Consider the following 15,515-nt stretch of genomic DNA (forward strand, 5'->3'; position numbering starts at 1 on the left):
ACTCACAAACTAACTATACAAATGAAAGGAGCCCGCTACAGGAAAACTCTGGTGTTCTTCCACTGGAGGAACACAAGGATTATGCTGTAACAAGATCAAATTTTGGGCTAAATAAGTTCACAGATTTGTTGCTGAGTGGGAGTTGCTCCCGCCGTGATCTGGAAGATCTTCAGAGAGACAGTGAAAACAAAAGCAAGGAGCTTGAGATAATGCATCAACAAATGGAGATAATGAAGCAAAGTCAAAATCAAGAAAAGAAGAAGCATAAGCAGGAATTGGAAAATTTGAGAACAGAGTATGAGAAGAATTTGAATGAACAACACGCACACTGGAGAGACACCTCATCTCAGCTCCAAAATGCAAAAGCCGAGGTGGTTGAACTCCAAAAGCACATTCACGATAATGAAGCCATCATTACAAAAGCTCACGAGGCCATGGTGTCATCATTGTCCGAGGGTGTCTCAAGAGCACTTACAGATGATGTGATAAAAGAGGAGCTGAAGAGGTTTTATCAGAATAACCTCCTTGAATGGTGCGCTGAAATGAGTTGTTCGGACATTCCTGAGCCTGAAGAAACCAAAAGGAAACTACAGTCAGAGGGCATTATCAATAGCAGCAATGATTATCTGAACCAACCGATCAATCTGCAGTTCTCCATGCACTTACCCTATGGTAGAAGCTCGATGATTCTTCTGCAGGCCGTTCTTTCACAAACTCTTTGCGAAACCTTTCTGCAGGATGCCTATTTTTTGGCTGAAGGGGTAGATTTGCCCAAAGTACTGGGTCATGATGTTACCAATGGCCGCCGCCGATTCAGAGACCTTGAAGGCCTATTCTATAATTGTGAGTTACCTACTTGAAAGTATTCTCGGAGGATGAGAGAAAAACAGGTCCGTACTTATCCATATGCATTGCTAACGACTTTTGGCGCCCTAGTTGGCAAGGATGTTAGTATCGACTGGCGCATTCAGACAGTGAAATGTTTGGAAAAGGCCATACCTCTTGACCTACACTTTGTAGAGAATATGGCAAAGGAATTTGTGAAAAACTTCCATTTCCTGCTTAAAGAGATGAACGATCAGGCTCTCGAAGACTTGTACCAGCTTTTCATCGACTTCGGCAACATAACGCTCAAGTTATGGAAGATGCGCACGGCCATCAAGGTGCATGGTTTGTCAAGGTTCAGGGAACAAAGATTTGACCCTGATTCCCATCTCATCGAAGCTGACATAAATGCCTCGCCCGCCTCGTTGCGAGGCCTGCACGGCCGCTGTATTGGAGTCATAACTCGGCCTCTTATTATTTCGGAACCCCTCGGGCAAGATGTTGAAGGAAGTAAAGAGGTTATATGGCTCAAAGCTGCAGGTTGGGCGTTCGAACTTGAGAGCTCAATTCACCCTCCGATGCAAGATGTTATTTTTGGGGAGACGACTGTAGCAACCTAAACCGCAGCCAAAGCACAGAGTAACCACAGTTATGCAGTTGAGAAGAGGCAGTTGAGGGGAAAGGGGACATTTATTTGAGTCCGGTGTGCGTGAGATAGAACACATCTAGTCTCAATATATGGGTTTTCAACCTACTTACCAGGTAGATAGTAGTAAGTCTATATTGTATAATCTGGTAAAGAAAATTTGAATTATCAGCACCGGAATCCACTATATGGGCTTGAACTTGCAGGTTCGTTCAGCTAGAAAACAACTGGATTTCCTGATGCCGGGATGAGTCAGGGCGTAGCACTAATGAAACGCTATGATTCTCCTTTCTCATCGTCATTTCACATAATCATCCAACAACGTCAGTCGCCGAATTCATCAGCACTCACTCTTGTTGTCCTCACAAGGGGAATTCCTTGACATCTCGATATCTGTTTCGTCGCTCATTGATCTATTATGGATCAAGGAATGGGGACATAAGGATGCTCAAAAGCTATATGAGTCCAGATGTTAGCTCTAGCAGGAATAAGAAAGATGCATCGGCGGATTATGGGACACTAGGGGCATACCCATTCTTCAAGGTGCTTCCCATTTTCGTGTAGCTCAGAGAATTTATCGTCCAGGGCGTCTAAATCCAGTCAGAATACTACAATAGGAGCCATAGGACCAAAAAAATTCAGCTCTAATGCGTGGGTACCTGATGTGCGCTGGATGATTCGGTCAAGAACCTTGTTATTGTCACCACCAAGACTTTCAATAAACTTGGCGGCGGCATCGTCTTGCCCGATACGATTAACAAGGTATCGGACAACTAAGAATCCCTCAGTCAGCACTGAATATTCTGCGCGTGACGAGCCATGGTAGTGGGACAGGTGCTCAGGCTACCTCGGGACCCATATCCGCTATTCTCTAGAGCTCGTGAGCAGTCGATGATGGCTTTTTTGAACGAGTCTGGATCCGGCTCTGTTGGGCAGCCATCAGTAATAATGATAATTAGAATCGGTCTTTTCAGAGTCTCGCCCAAGGCGATTGGGTCCAAGATAAAGGGATGGAGGATCTTTCTCCGCAGTTGGGTACCAATGTTTGTCCCACCCTTTGGCTCGATGTCGAGCGCTTCATCAATCTGCTTACTACTTAAATCGTCATATGTCTCCGGCTTGTTGATAAAGCGAAGATGTACTCCTCCACCATCTGGAACTAGGCGCGTCACGACGCTCGACATGCGAGAGATCAGCTTCCTCAGCAATTGTTGCCGAGTATCCTTATTACCCATGTCTGTTTTCTTCATCGACCCGCTGTCATCTGCAATTATGCAAGTCAGCCAATAATTGATATTTTTACTCAGTGGCTAGTTTGAATACTTTACCACAATAGAGGATTGTCTGGTAGAGTGCCAGCTTTGTGAGATCATTGATCAACCTCGCTTCGTTGAGACAGTTTTCCGGGTTCGCCATTATTTGGACTGCATTCTCTGCCACTTTCTGTAGGAAAGGGTTTCCCTTGGGGAAAAATGCGCTGAGCTCAGAGTTGTCTTGCACAAACTTGATATTGTTCTTGAAATCCTCTACCGTATGGGGATTCTTGATCTCCTAGCCATATATATAAGCCTTGACGATGTCGTAATACGCCGGTTCTAGAGTCTTTTTTTTTTTTTTTTTTTTCATTAACTACATATACATACCTGTGCAAGCTTATCGCTAATCTTAGCATTGCCTATCTTGTAGGTCTTTGAAACAGCACCTTTGGCCACACCCTGGACCTCTCCGCTGTTGAGGTAGCTGAAAACGAATAGGATAAAATCGATAATGCTGCTAGTAACATTGGACCTCTGGGGTGCCTGATACCTTCCCAGCGAGAGGGCGCTTAAAGTATTATGGTCGACAGGTTTATCCTTGTCCTTGGCGATGTCCCATGCGGACTCCCCAGCCTTGTTCTTCTTGGTTGGCGATGCACCGCGGGAGACCAGCAGCTTCATGACAGGTAATCCCGCCGTTTCCTGAACAGAAATAATAAGCGGAGTGTTGCCATCATCATCTGCTGCATCGATTTCGGCCTTTGCGTCAAGCAGTGCCTCGATGATCTTGTCACAGTTGTTTTTGGCTCTGACGGCGTAGTGCAAAGGGGTTCGACCATGTCTTCCCTTCTTATTCACACTAGCTCCTTTGCGAAGCAAAAGTAGCACAGTGCTAAGTTCCCCCTTTCGAACTGCCTCTACAAGCAAAGGGAAGCCCTTCCTAGAATCCGCTTCATCAATACTGGAGACGCTAAGGAACTCATTCAACTGTGACTCTTCCAATCTCCCAGTGCGTGCGAGGTTATAGCAGTCTGACATTTTCTACTGTCTTGGATAATTCGGTTTAGCAAATGTTTAGATCATGATAAGGTGGTGATGTTTTGTGTTGAGCTTTGATGTGCCTTGACGGCATCATGGGGTGTTGAAGATTTGACGTCCTTTATAGACAACTGGATTTTATGTATCTAAAATGGCATTAATCTGAAGATTGTTACTGTTTTACCCGCTACATGAAAAATGAAAATGATAGAAAGCAATAGACATCGGAGAAGTGGTGTGAACAGTCCGATTCCGGCCATTTGCCTCGCAAAGGCCAGAGACTGGGAGAGAACGAGGCCCAAAAATACCCAACTGTCCGAGTAGCATGCATGCAGATGGGAGCCTTGCTGCATCGTAATAGATGGTTATAGATGTGGGGTTGAATTATCAATGCAGGAGAAATCTCTTCACCCACACCCCCAAGCAGGGCCATTGGGCAAGCATGCATAAGAAGCAGAGCCCAATTTACATGGTTTATCCGAGCACCTGCATGCACATTTGCGCATGAGACCCAACTCATTATCGGGTACGTGCATGCGGAATGTATTTAGGCAATTCCTACAATAGATTTGACCCAGCGGCCAATGCATTTACGTACCAACCCTTCCAAGCTGTCCGATATGGAATCTAGGGGTAATATCAACCAGCTTCCTTTGGAGCACCCTGAGTTTGGGTTGAAGTTTTTAGACATTACAGCGCTGCACAATTGCATTGCCAAGCTGACTTTCAAAAAAAAGGCAAGTGAACTTGTGAACTTACTGTGGGGGGTTCATTGAAGAACTCGTGGTGATGATTATATCAAGCAGGGGACGACACTGAAGTCGGCAACGGGTTCTTTGTCCATGTGCCAGGGGCCAAGAGAAAGTTCATTCTTACGGCCGGTCATAACTTAGTGTCGAAAACGAAACATACAGAGCTCAAGGCTCACCTTTCTAATGGTCAAGTGATAAACATATCGGAGGATGACGTTCGAGTTACCGAAGACTGGAAACAATATCCCGAGGAACGCCGTGCCGCCCAGCATGACTACGGAGTCATCCTCCTAGGAGATGAGGTTAAAATACCTGGTGATTTCGGCTTCTCTCTGCCTCTCAGCTTGGCAGACCGTCTTGATTGCGAGCTGTCAGTGAATGGCTATCGTGTTACTAGCGATCACCCCCTGACCAGTACCGGTCCTTGCGTAAACCCAATTATACATGACAATCAGCTGGAGTACATGATTGAGACAGAAGGGGGCATCAGCGGCTCACCTGTATGGGTCGGCTACAAATCACAACCAACTGTGGTTGCAATCCAGTATTATAGCTCTTCCCGTTGGATCCTGCTTCTCGCGTCTGAAGGATTAGATGTGCGAAGACTGACTCTGAACCCACAGCAACTACGGTCCGAAAATCAAGAATTCACACTATGGTAGCAAAGGCACGCGCATCAACCTGAAATGCCTTCGCAACATCTTTGACTGGACGGGCGTTGACATGACGCCAAAGCTTCTGCGTGCCATCGATCCCGAGTCCAAGTTGGTGGTGCCGTCTCTTCGATTAATATATTGGGCACAAGATAGTGCCTTTCGCGTTATTGTTGATGAGGTCGATGAACCGGCAGAGACGATGCTCATCAGCGTCTTCCCAGTCTATGCCGGGCCGACTGGTGCGAACCATATCAAGTCGGGTTATGGATTCATGCAGACGCGTCCTGACGGTTGGTTGCGTTGGCTATCCTGGAACCCGCCTCCTGCTTCTACAGTGAGTCTAGTTAATGATATTAGAAAAGCGTGGCTTGGTAGACCTGAAGGCAAGCAATGGGACAGTGGTGAACCCTTTGCTATCGTCACTCCTCTTTGGCCCACCTCAGTTTCAGAACAACGGAAAGAATACATGCTGGTCATTGACCTTGCTGAGATAATCAAGAAGGCCAAATGGCGACTCGAAGAGCCAGGCGAGATTCTTAATCTGATAGCCTACCAGCCATTCAGATCCAATCAGAAGAAAATAAAGGTGCGTACAAACGGATGTCTGCGTGTTCCAATCTAGAGGAGGCACCATGAGCTAATCGCAGAACATTTTATTTTACAGGGATCATGTTATTTCAGATGGATCCTGGAGAATTACCCAACTAAAGAATGAAGGTTGTTGCACGTAGGCTTTATAAGAATGAGTACTTTAGAGGGTTTCATAGCTTAGAGACAAAGTCTGAATACATATCTTGTCGGATGCATAATGAGATTCTATAAAAAGCATTTTCAGACATCTGTCTAAGCGATTGTCATGTCAACTCAGCAGGGCCCTAATACTGGAGGCTCTGATGCAATATCACCACCACTCACTCTACTCTCGCAAAATAGCGTCCAATCCAAGTCCAGCTACTACTAACAATTAAAGCCAAATCCACTCATGGCCCTCATCTGCACCCCGATAGGTACATTCACAGACATACTGGATGATGCATGGCCGCCAAGGGTGTAGAGCCCTGGACGAATACGCTTTCCACGTTCCGCATCACTGTCGGGGATGAATCCTACAGCGGCCCATTTACCTAAGTTGGACCTTTCGCCGGTGCTGGTTATGTGAACAAGGTCATTGGCTGCGCGAACATAGGCCTCAAAACCGTCTGCTTGATCATTAGGCAGAATTATGAAGTTATCGACCTCGCCCTCAAACAGTGAGTTGTTGAATGCAAGCTCTGGCGCCAGGGTCAACTTCCATTCTCCCCATCAGAGGTTAGCTGAGATTGGGAGCATTAACTTACTTTGACAACCGCTGTTATCGTATTTCTGAAGCAAACCGCAAATATTCCGATCATCAGAAAGGTAAAACAACCCAAAAGCGTCCGTCAGTCGCAGGGCAAACACAGGGGTGCCAGGTGCTGCTGCGGGGGCAGCCTCAGTTGTTTCTCGATGCGCCCACTTCTTCTCTCCACTATCATACATAATGCTCCCAATAGAACCTGCAGGAGTCTGGTAGAATATAAGAGTTTTAGAATCCCTTGAAAGGCTAGCAATGCGACTGTTGTTGTGGATGGCTATGGAGCCGACGCCGTCAAGAGACGCCTCCTCCCATTCTTGCTCATCGTCAACATCAGACCCGCATTCGACACAGCCAAGCGTGTTGAACTTAGTTATGTAGACAATCGTCTATTTTCGGGGTAAGAACAGAGTTAGCTTTCTTCATCGTCAAATAAGCACGCGGGCAAGGATGCTCGTACTCTATTGGAACCTCTATTTTCGATGTATACCGCAGAAGTGTTTGGCTTCACATCTTCCGCTATAAAGAGCTCGTCAATGAACTCAAGCCCCCCAAAGCTCTGCCGGACTAGGTCACCCTCATTTTCTTTAAAGACATGAAAAAAAATTCTCGTCCTTTGCTTCAAAACCTACAGCGTTAAGGTAAATAGCAAGTCTCTCGACATCTAAACTCATGATGGGAGTTGTTTCTTCCTCTTTCTTTTTTATTCGTTTTGGCGTTATGTGACTTGAATTCTGTATAAAGCCGTTATTCCTGAGTTTTGATTATTGTTGTACCTTTGGCGTCACAAGAGTGAGGCTCTGCTCGATACTAGACCCTTATATTACGCTCCCATTGCTTCGCCCTTTTCTCTTCCTCTCTTCTTTGCTCCATGCTTTCTCCCTCAATCCCCCCACTGTCCTTCCTCTCCTATCTATTTTTATTTATCTTTATATTATATTTTCTGGAATATGTAAAAATGGATTATCCATTCACCTATTGCCACGAATTTAGTTTCTACGTAATGTCTTATAGCTTGGAAATAGCGGAATGCATGCGTGCATATGCAATCATACTTCTTAATATCTCGTGTATGCTGGGTTGCGTAATACCAAAATTGAAGAAACTATGAAGATGCTTTCTTCGCCTTGAAAATTATAACAAGTTGCGAGCAGTGCGTTGCAACGTGTATTCGTGCCATTCCCTCAGTGGCTTAAATCTACATGGATGCGTGGATAATAACATTAGGTGAATAAAAGTGAAAAAGAATGCAACCACAATGCATACCTTACCAATAGATTGCAGGATAGTCGGGAAACAAAAGCTTCGGTTATGAGACCAAAGTATCCATCGTCTCACCGAACCTCGACACCATTGGATGCCTTGTAGTTGGGCGTATTTGCATGTTTTGCGGGGATACGGCTCGCTCTATTGCAGATACTTACACTTCTCTAGTGTATTTTGCCACATTTCACGCTGATGTAGGCATACGTATGGTACCAATATCTCAATATTACGTACCTAGGTAGATGAGGAAGTTTGCTCCCCTCCCGATCCGCTTGAATTGGGGAGTAGCCACATAATTGCGACGACCAATCTCATAGCCAATGTCATATACATGTACCAAAAACACGCCTACACCCTCGAAGTATCACTTGCCAACAAATTTTGCATCTAAGCTCTTCATACGTTGATGTTCCTGCATTATAAACTCCACTCACCATCGCTGGTCGCAGTTGTTGGGCGTGAAGCTACATATACTTACCTAGAGCTATAATTCCCGATGTTTGGGCAATACAAAGTAATTACGAGTCCGAGTTCGGCGGTCAAACGTGTTTCGTAAGGGTGGCGGTCATCTTGCGACGTAGCATTTACTTATTGGCGCGCTCTTCGACGGAGTAAAGATGCGGCGTGGAATTGATGCCCGAACAGCAACATCAAATAATTCGCAACACGCACCCATTATGATCTCACATCAAACACTAGAGTTTATTCGATGAGTTTATCCCTCTTCTGGGTCACTTCATGTGTTAAACCCTTTACTGGGAGGACCAAGGGTGTCAGGCTCACAGACTTTCCCTTCCTCAATGAAATATAGCTCCGACATTCTCATAGCTGATCCCACCAACTGGGATGATCTTTTGTTCTCTTCCAGATACCAAGTAGAAATCTGTGGCGCCAGGAAATCTGGGTACATGTTGGATGTCATGTGAGTTGTTTCATAGAAACCCCATGGTAGAAGCCTTTGTTCTATACCATACGGGCCCGATTATCGGTGATCACATATTGCACCATCCCGTGTATATTGTAACAAGTGCATAGAATGAAATTTGCAAAAACCTTCTTGTATATCTGCTAGTGATAACTCTCCCGGACGTAACCAATGGGCAATGATCGGAGTGGATGCGGCAGGATTTCAATACTTGTCATAAAGGTGCCAATGCGCAATTGGTACCATTATAGCTTATTCCAACAAGAAATGTTGATACAAGGAAAATTTTGCAGCTTTACTTAGAAGCTACCCCCAGTGTATCAGTTAACAAGAATAGTCGATAGGTAGGTACATACTTGTAACCATCACGACACTTTATAAGCCGTAAAATACTAACGTAATTGATCCCCAGACATGCAATGCACTGCCCTCAATGTTTTCAGATGGAGATGCTCGTTTACTGAACTCGGCAACATGGTCAACATCAGCGTCAGAAATGTGTCAAAACGGTTGGCCATGAGGTGGTCAATCGTAGGGATATTATGGCAATGCCAAGCTAGGCGCCCTGTTCGCCACGCAACTCATTGACATCCTCCATTAAGGGTGTGATGCTTGCAGCAATATGGGTGAGGAGACGATTCGCCTTATTCTCCAACTCCGGAAGCATAGACCTTCCGATGTAGAAGCTATCTGGACACCTGATGGCTATCTTTTGTAACCACAGAACGCTGTTGCAGGTATAAAATTGCGGTCCTGACTCTACTAGCATAGCTTAGAAACCTCTTGAGAATCGAAATTCTTAAATAACCTTCTTCTTTTACGCGGGTCATTTCAATATTCCAGTCAAGGTGTATACACTGCTTCATGTTGACGGTTCGTATTTAGCTGAAGCATAATGATCTATTTGGATACTCGTGCCTAATAAATTTGAAGTTATAACTGCTACATCCGTCACCATAACACTCGGCATTTCATCAAGCTTCATCAATTGCTACATTTCCATCACTTGAAGGTTATTGTTGAGACATATGTCTGTATACTTGTCTCAAAACAGTCCAATCGGGTAATGAAGTGTGTGTCACGATTCAAGGGGCCAAATTGAAAATGGGGTTTGTAGCGTGTATTATCGTATATCCAAAACGGATTGCCAATAATAGGCATCACCCGGGTATCTATCAGCCTCTCCCCATTCACATCCACCAGATCCTCCTTTTTCTCCTTTCCAATTACTTACTATAATTACTATTCTCTCTCTTTCACTTATAGGTTTATTCACGTGTATGTTCGTTTACTGGACATCAGCAGCAGCCTCAGTACCGGTGGTACCCTGCTGAGCCTTCCTGGCAGCGTTAATGGCACGCAACTTGGCAGTGCCAAAACCAGCCACGCCGTCCTCCTGGTTGTCGCCCAGCCAGGGCTTCTTGGAGTCGCCGAGGACACTGCCGGAGAGGAAGTAAATGACAAGACCGATGATGATGCAGACAAAGGCAATAGGGTACAGGTAGTGGATGACGTAGCCAAAGACGTGGATGCCGATGATGACACCCCAGAAGTTGGCCGTCAGCAGCGAGATATCGAAGAAGGCAGCACTGCCCATGCGCAGGATGAGGGGAGCCAGGGTATAGAAGATGAACAAGCAGAGGGTGTAGCCGGCGAGCCAGCCGCCGACGGAGTTGTCCCAGTGGGCATCGCGGAAAGACTGGCGATCAAAGATGGCGGCCTGGACACCATTGATGAACATGCCGAAGAATCCCATAAAGGCCAGGACGTGGTGCATGGGGCGCTTGGAGACGAGCCACTCCTCAAAGACGTTGGACACACCGTAAAGAGTGGCGCCGAGCAGACCAAAGAGATCGCCCTTGACCATGTCGACACCAGGGCCACCGTTGGAGCCTGTGATGTGGTCCGAGGCGAGCAGAATTCCCATACCACCACAGCAGATGAGGATGCCAATGACCTGGAAGAGCTTGTAGCGCACGCGCAGCAGGATGAAGGAGATGATGACAACGCAGACGATGGACCAGAAGTTGAGCAGCTGGGCAGACAGCAGGTTGGTGTAGCGGTAGGCCAGGACGGTGAAGTAGTTGCCCTCGACGTCAAGGAAAGACATGATGAAGTAGCGCCAGCCGTCCTTGAGCATGATGTCGAGCCAGACACGGGGGCCGTCACGCCACAGGGTGATGGTAGTGTAGACGAGGAACAGCAGGATGTAGTTGAAGACGGTCTGGAAGGCGGGGATGTTGGTGCCAGCGTTTGCGAGGAACGAGGTGAAGGTGTTTGTGCCGGTGATACACAGCGACAAGACCTGACCCACGGCAATAACAGCCCAGAAGTCGGCCGTAGCTAGGTAGGACCACCAGTGGACGGACTCGGCCTCGAGGATGTGGATGCCCTGGGAGACGGTGGCATCGGTGACGGCGGCGTCATTGTTGGCATTGTCGCCATGGTCGACGATTTGGCTGTTGATGTTGCCCTCGTTCTTGCCCCCCGAGCCGGAAGAAACGACAGTCGAGCTAAAGCCGAGCTTGGAGTCGGCCTCGACAGGGTTGACGGTCATATTGACTGTACCGTAAAAAACGTGCTGATCGGAATCTGATATGAGGAGAGGCTGAGAAGAGGAGGAAGCTGCTGAGGCCGAAGAAGAAGCTGAAGCTGAAGCTGTTGGCGATGCTGATAGTCGAAGGCGGGGGTTCTCGCTGGAGCGGGTCATTCAATTGCTGGCGGTGGCGTTAGACGAGCTGAAGTCTATATATCAAAGACTGGAGAAGGGCCCCAGCGGGTTGCCAATGCTCATACCTGGTGTATTGGATCGGGTGAAGCACAGGTGTTTGATATTGATGCTGAATATCTCCCGATTGGCGGAGTCTTTCTTCGTCACCTAAGATTGCAGCAAGCGCAAAGACTCCAAGTCGCTTGCCGGTAAGCCTATGATTCTGCAGGACAGCACATAAAACCCGCTCGACAGGAGCAGATTTACAATGTAGCTGTATAGAGGGGGAAGAGGATTGAGGCAGAAGAAGACAAGGAGAAGGAGAAAAAAGAAAAAGAAAAGAAAAGAGGCTAGTCGGCGGCGAGCGCGACAAGATCAATGATATGATCCATGGCGGGCAGAAAAAAAAATGATAAGCTGAAAGCAGAAGGTAGGCGGTGGCGGGTGCTAGCGGGAGGAGGGACGTACTAGGCAGTTGGCGGCGTAGAAAGCGGTTTAGCACGGGGGGGTTAGAGGGGCGGGGCTGGCCTTATGGGGGAGGAGTTTTGGTTCTTTTTTATTGAATTGATTGCTATTGTTTTTTTGTCAAGGTGAGAGGAGGAATACGAGTATCGCACAGGTTATCAGATGTGAGAAAGAGGGAGAAGTAAAGAGAAGAAGCGGGAAGCAGAGGAGAGAGCAAGCAAAGTCAGGCAGTGAGACGCCATGCAGTGGACACTTGGCCAGCGAGGCTGAAGAGCTGAACAAGAAAAAGACCACAGGACCTCGCTCTTGCAGCAGCCCCCAAAACACAAGCCGCCACTTCTGATCAGTCGCCGTGTTTCGTTGGACCTCACAGGCGAGAAACAAGCAGAAACGGCGCCAAGCAGCGGCCCGCCGTGAGAAAAACTCGTTCTAGTGGACGCTTCGCATACCCTTGCAGCGGGGTCATGCGCCATTCGGGCCGCTGTGATTGGAGAGCATTGGCGTGCTAGACGGTGCTAAAGCAAGTTTTTGGGTGATAGAGCGATGAATGGGAAAATCTTTTCTTTTTTTTTTCTTTTTTTCAAATGGTTGAGGAGGATGTGATAAGATGTGAAAGGAGAGGAGAGGGAGCTGAAGGGGGTGGCCATGTGGTGAGGTGGCAGCGAGCGTGGGGAAGAAGAGACATTGAAGAGAAGAGTGTTGAATCCATAGGAGTCTATTGCTGTCAATCTATTGTCAATCTCTTGTCAATCTATTGGGTATATCAACTCTGACAACCATCTATCAGCATTATCGTAATTCGTCATCCATCATGGCATACCGTATACTGCACTTGTACTCGTACATACTATGTACACTCCATTTTGACTTCAGCTTTGTCTAGCCGCTGCGTATAAGTTCAATGCTAGGCTCTCGCAACAAGCACCATCTCCACCGCTCTCAAGTAGCGCCGCCATTGCTTCCATCCAGCTCACCACCGTCAAGTCCCACGGCCACGTGCGTGGGGGGGCCCCAGCTTTGAAATGCGGACATCCGCTCTTTATAACTGAATGAGCAAACACAGCAAAAAAAAGAAGAAGCGAGCTTGCGCGAGCCCGAAGCCGTTCCCCAGGGCAAGCTCTCCAGGTCAGGGTTTGTCATTCATGCCGAAGCCGAGCGCCGCGCTTCTTTCTCGGGTTATTATTATGTTGTCAGCAGCTCCGGGCGCGTGTGAGGCTTCGGCGAACTCCGCGTGCTTTGTTTGTGCTCTTCTGTGACAAACTCGTCGGTGTCGCGACTTTGCCGCTTGTGTCGATCCTTGGCTTCTTGGCCTCTTGGCATTTTCCTTGGTTTCATGGGTTTGTATGGACGTATAATCGTGCATCGTATTATACCGGTACCTATACGGTTTGTGTTAGTTTTGTTTTTCTTATCAAGTCTCAAAGGCTTTTTAGCGAAACCCGAGTGAAAAACTCACATTTGATTACTTTTTTGTTTTTCATGTCGACGGTCATGCGATAGGATGATGCGGCTTGTTCGTTGCGCCGATAGTGACTAACAAATCCTTGCTGGTCTCGCAAAGAAGCCCACCCAAGAGCCGTGCGTGCGGCAGTTGGCAATAGCTCAATACGCTATTTTTGTGACTCTTCATTCACGAGCTGGGCTTAATGTCCGCCATGGCAGCGCGGATGGTTTTGGCGACGAAATTGTTAGTCGGTGTGTTTGGCGTGATTCTGTGATCAGGCATTGCCGTTGCTGCTGGCGGGAATTCTTGTCAGCTCCCTTGCATAGATAGGTAGATGGACGTTTAGACTTTTGAAATGTCTTGCGTTAGCTTACATGATGGCTTCGTGAGCTGCTGCTGCTGCTGTCCGGCTACAGGATCCGAGACCTCTGGGGGCATTTCACGGTCTGGCAAAGATGCAAACTCCAATGCAAGGAGCTCGAAGCAGTCTTGCTCCGACTTGACCTGAGTCGCAGACGACGCAAGGGTTGGCGGCACCATGACTAGATTTATATGAGCTTGTGTTAGGACAATTCTGTTCTGATCGGTTTATCAGAAGACATACCTGGAGTTGACCCTGCGGTCGAGCTCTGGTTCGCCAGCTGACTTGGATTCTGATATTGATTATGATTCTGGTACTGATATTGACTCGAACTCTGGTATTGACTCGGACCCTGATATTGATTCCGGCTGTGATACTGATTCGGGTTCTGGTATTGATCCTGGCTTCGACCTTGATTCGAAGACATTGCTGCTGATCCAAAAGCTGCAGCGTCTCTTGTATTCATCTGCCAGAAGCCGTCTCCAAGAACCGCAGCTCGAGCAATGGATGTGTAAATAGCAGTATCCATGCCTTGTTTATAAGAAATAGTATAGTATTAGCAAGCAAACCGCCCAAATGCCCGCAATCGGCACACCCGCTTTTTTTCCTCTCGGTTTAGGATTCCGCAAAAAGATGTCCAACGACAGCTATATACGTACGTCCCTGGGCTTCGGCCTGGCAATGGCATCATCGTTTCTGGATTCCTCAGAACAGTGTCTGTGTCAAACAGTAAGCTCCCACATCCCCACTTGGCCCGAGTAGCGAACTTGGCTCCGAAGCCGATCCCCTTTTTTGTTTACAGTATGATGGTATGTGTTGACAGGACACCAACTCTGAGAGAAATAACGGGTTTCTTGGCTTTTCTTCTATTTTTGCCTAGTGCCTTTCCTCAACGGCTAGGTGCCCAAGCTTCGGGGCGGCTCCGCTGTGTCTTTGTCTTATTGAAGGATCGTTGCCAAGAACTTGCGACTCAACAATAGTGCAGATACGGACCTCGTCTTACAGACTCAGAAGCGAGAGCTCTATCTGTCGAGACGCGAAATCCGATACCCGATGCAACAATAGTTGGTTGCAGAGCCCTTTTACAGTCTCAATCCTGCCGCTCGTCCGTCTCTTGCTCACGCACAGTGCCATTTTATTCTTGCTCATCGGCGAACGACTCATAGCCTCGTGTAGTCTTTCCCCAAACGAGCCAAGGGCCACTATTTGCCCGATAGACTCTGGCCGAAGGCAATGAAAAGGCCTACGAATTGGGCCTACGAATCAAGTCAATAAAAGGGCTTGCTGGATCGAGGGTGTCATGCGAGCTCGCCTGCTCGCGCCAACTAGCTACTTTCTGATCTCAGACGCCATAACCTGCCAGGCGACGTCGAGTCTTTGTCATACGGGTATTAGACTATAAAGATTGCCAAGTCTTGCGTTGCCCAGCTTGGGAGTTTGCACGAGTCAGAAGCACACTCAATTCCTGCAACGTAAGCGCCGTGCGCGGCCAACGGTTCTGGACAACCGGGATGTCACAACAGATGCAACCTCTGGGTTTTATTCTATCCTCTTTCTTGGCATTCATTCGAGGCCTTCTTTTTTAAGCCGCGTCTTCGGAGATGCAGGCCGTGACAACCAGTCATCCACCTATTTCTCCTCGGAGTTATGGGTGGCATTGCTTCTAACTTTAGGTGTTAATAGCTAGGTGGTTTATTAATACAGTGTGAAGGAGGTATGTGTAGCATTTTGATCCCGACTCCGAAGCCGCGCTCGGCCTTGCGCGACCAACACTCCGTCGTTACGTTGAAACCTGCTCAAGATTTGTGATGTCGAAAATTATTTAACATGTACGACGT

General features: G+C 47.4%; 6 protein-coding genes across 6 annotated transcripts; 2 read left to right on the forward strand and 4 right to left on the reverse strand.

The window, feature by feature from the left end:
* Positions 1-209: 209 nt before the first annotated feature.
* Positions 210-2,035, forward strand: TRIVIDRAFT_205868 (uncharacterized protein; the record flags this gene model as incomplete). Its single annotated transcript, XM_014095990.1, has 5 exons — positions 210-843; positions 937-1,170; positions 1,592-1,597; positions 1,627-1,677; positions 1,941-2,035. The coding sequence occupies 5 exons, from the start codon at positions 210-212 to the stop codon at positions 2,033-2,035; spliced, it is 1,020 nt and encodes a 339-aa protein (XP_013951465.1).
* A 90-nt stretch (positions 2,036-2,125) lies between these two features.
* Positions 2,126-3,744, reverse strand: TRIVIDRAFT_116278 (uncharacterized protein; the record flags this gene model as incomplete). The annotated part of the gene is made up of 4 exons (XM_014095991.1): positions 2,126-2,244; positions 2,319-2,735; positions 2,800-3,022; positions 3,115-3,744. Coding segments are annotated over 4 exons (1,389 nt in total), but the record flags the coding sequence as incomplete, so codon positions are not given.
* A 641-nt stretch (positions 3,745-4,385) lies between these two features.
* On the forward strand, positions 4,386-5,554 carry TRIVIDRAFT_205870 (uncharacterized protein; the record flags this gene model as incomplete). The annotated part of the gene is made up of 4 exons (XM_014095992.1): positions 4,386-4,398; positions 4,572-5,061; positions 5,141-5,507; positions 5,549-5,554. The coding sequence occupies 4 exons, from the start codon at positions 4,386-4,388 to the stop codon at positions 5,552-5,554; spliced, it is 876 nt and encodes a 291-aa protein (XP_013951467.1).
* Positions 5,555-5,924: 370 nt separating this feature from the next.
* Positions 5,925-7,180, reverse strand: TRIVIDRAFT_66215 (uncharacterized protein; the record flags this gene model as incomplete). Its single annotated transcript, XM_014095993.1, has 4 exons — positions 5,925-5,989; positions 6,199-6,468; positions 6,511-6,895; positions 7,139-7,180. 4 exons carry the CDS (start codon positions 7,178-7,180, stop codon positions 5,925-5,927), a joined length of 762 nt encoding a protein of 253 aa, XP_013951468.1.
* A 2,805-nt stretch (positions 7,181-9,985) lies between these two features.
* Positions 9,986-11,254, reverse strand: TRIVIDRAFT_66216 (uncharacterized protein; the record flags this gene model as incomplete). The annotated part of the gene is made up of 1 exon (XM_014095994.1): positions 9,986-11,254. One exon carries the CDS (start codon positions 11,252-11,254, stop codon positions 9,986-9,988), a length of 1,269 nt encoding a protein of 422 aa, XP_013951469.1.
* A 2,248-nt stretch (positions 11,255-13,502) lies between these two features.
* On the reverse strand, positions 13,503-14,206 carry TRIVIDRAFT_66217 (uncharacterized protein; the record flags this gene model as incomplete). Its single annotated transcript, XM_014095995.1, has 3 exons — positions 13,503-13,609; positions 13,691-13,858; positions 13,921-14,206. The coding sequence occupies 3 exons, from the start codon at positions 14,204-14,206 to the stop codon at positions 13,503-13,505; spliced, it is 561 nt and encodes a 186-aa protein (XP_013951470.1).
* Between the last annotated feature and the right edge of the window lie 1,309 nt (positions 14,207-15,515).

Source organism: Trichoderma virens (assembly GCF_000170995.1).
Source record: "Trichoderma virens Gv29-8 chromosome Unknown TRIVIscaffold_89, whole genome shotgun sequence".
Taxonomy (NCBI): Eukaryota; Fungi; Ascomycota; class Sordariomycetes; order Hypocreales; family Hypocreaceae; genus Trichoderma; species Trichoderma virens.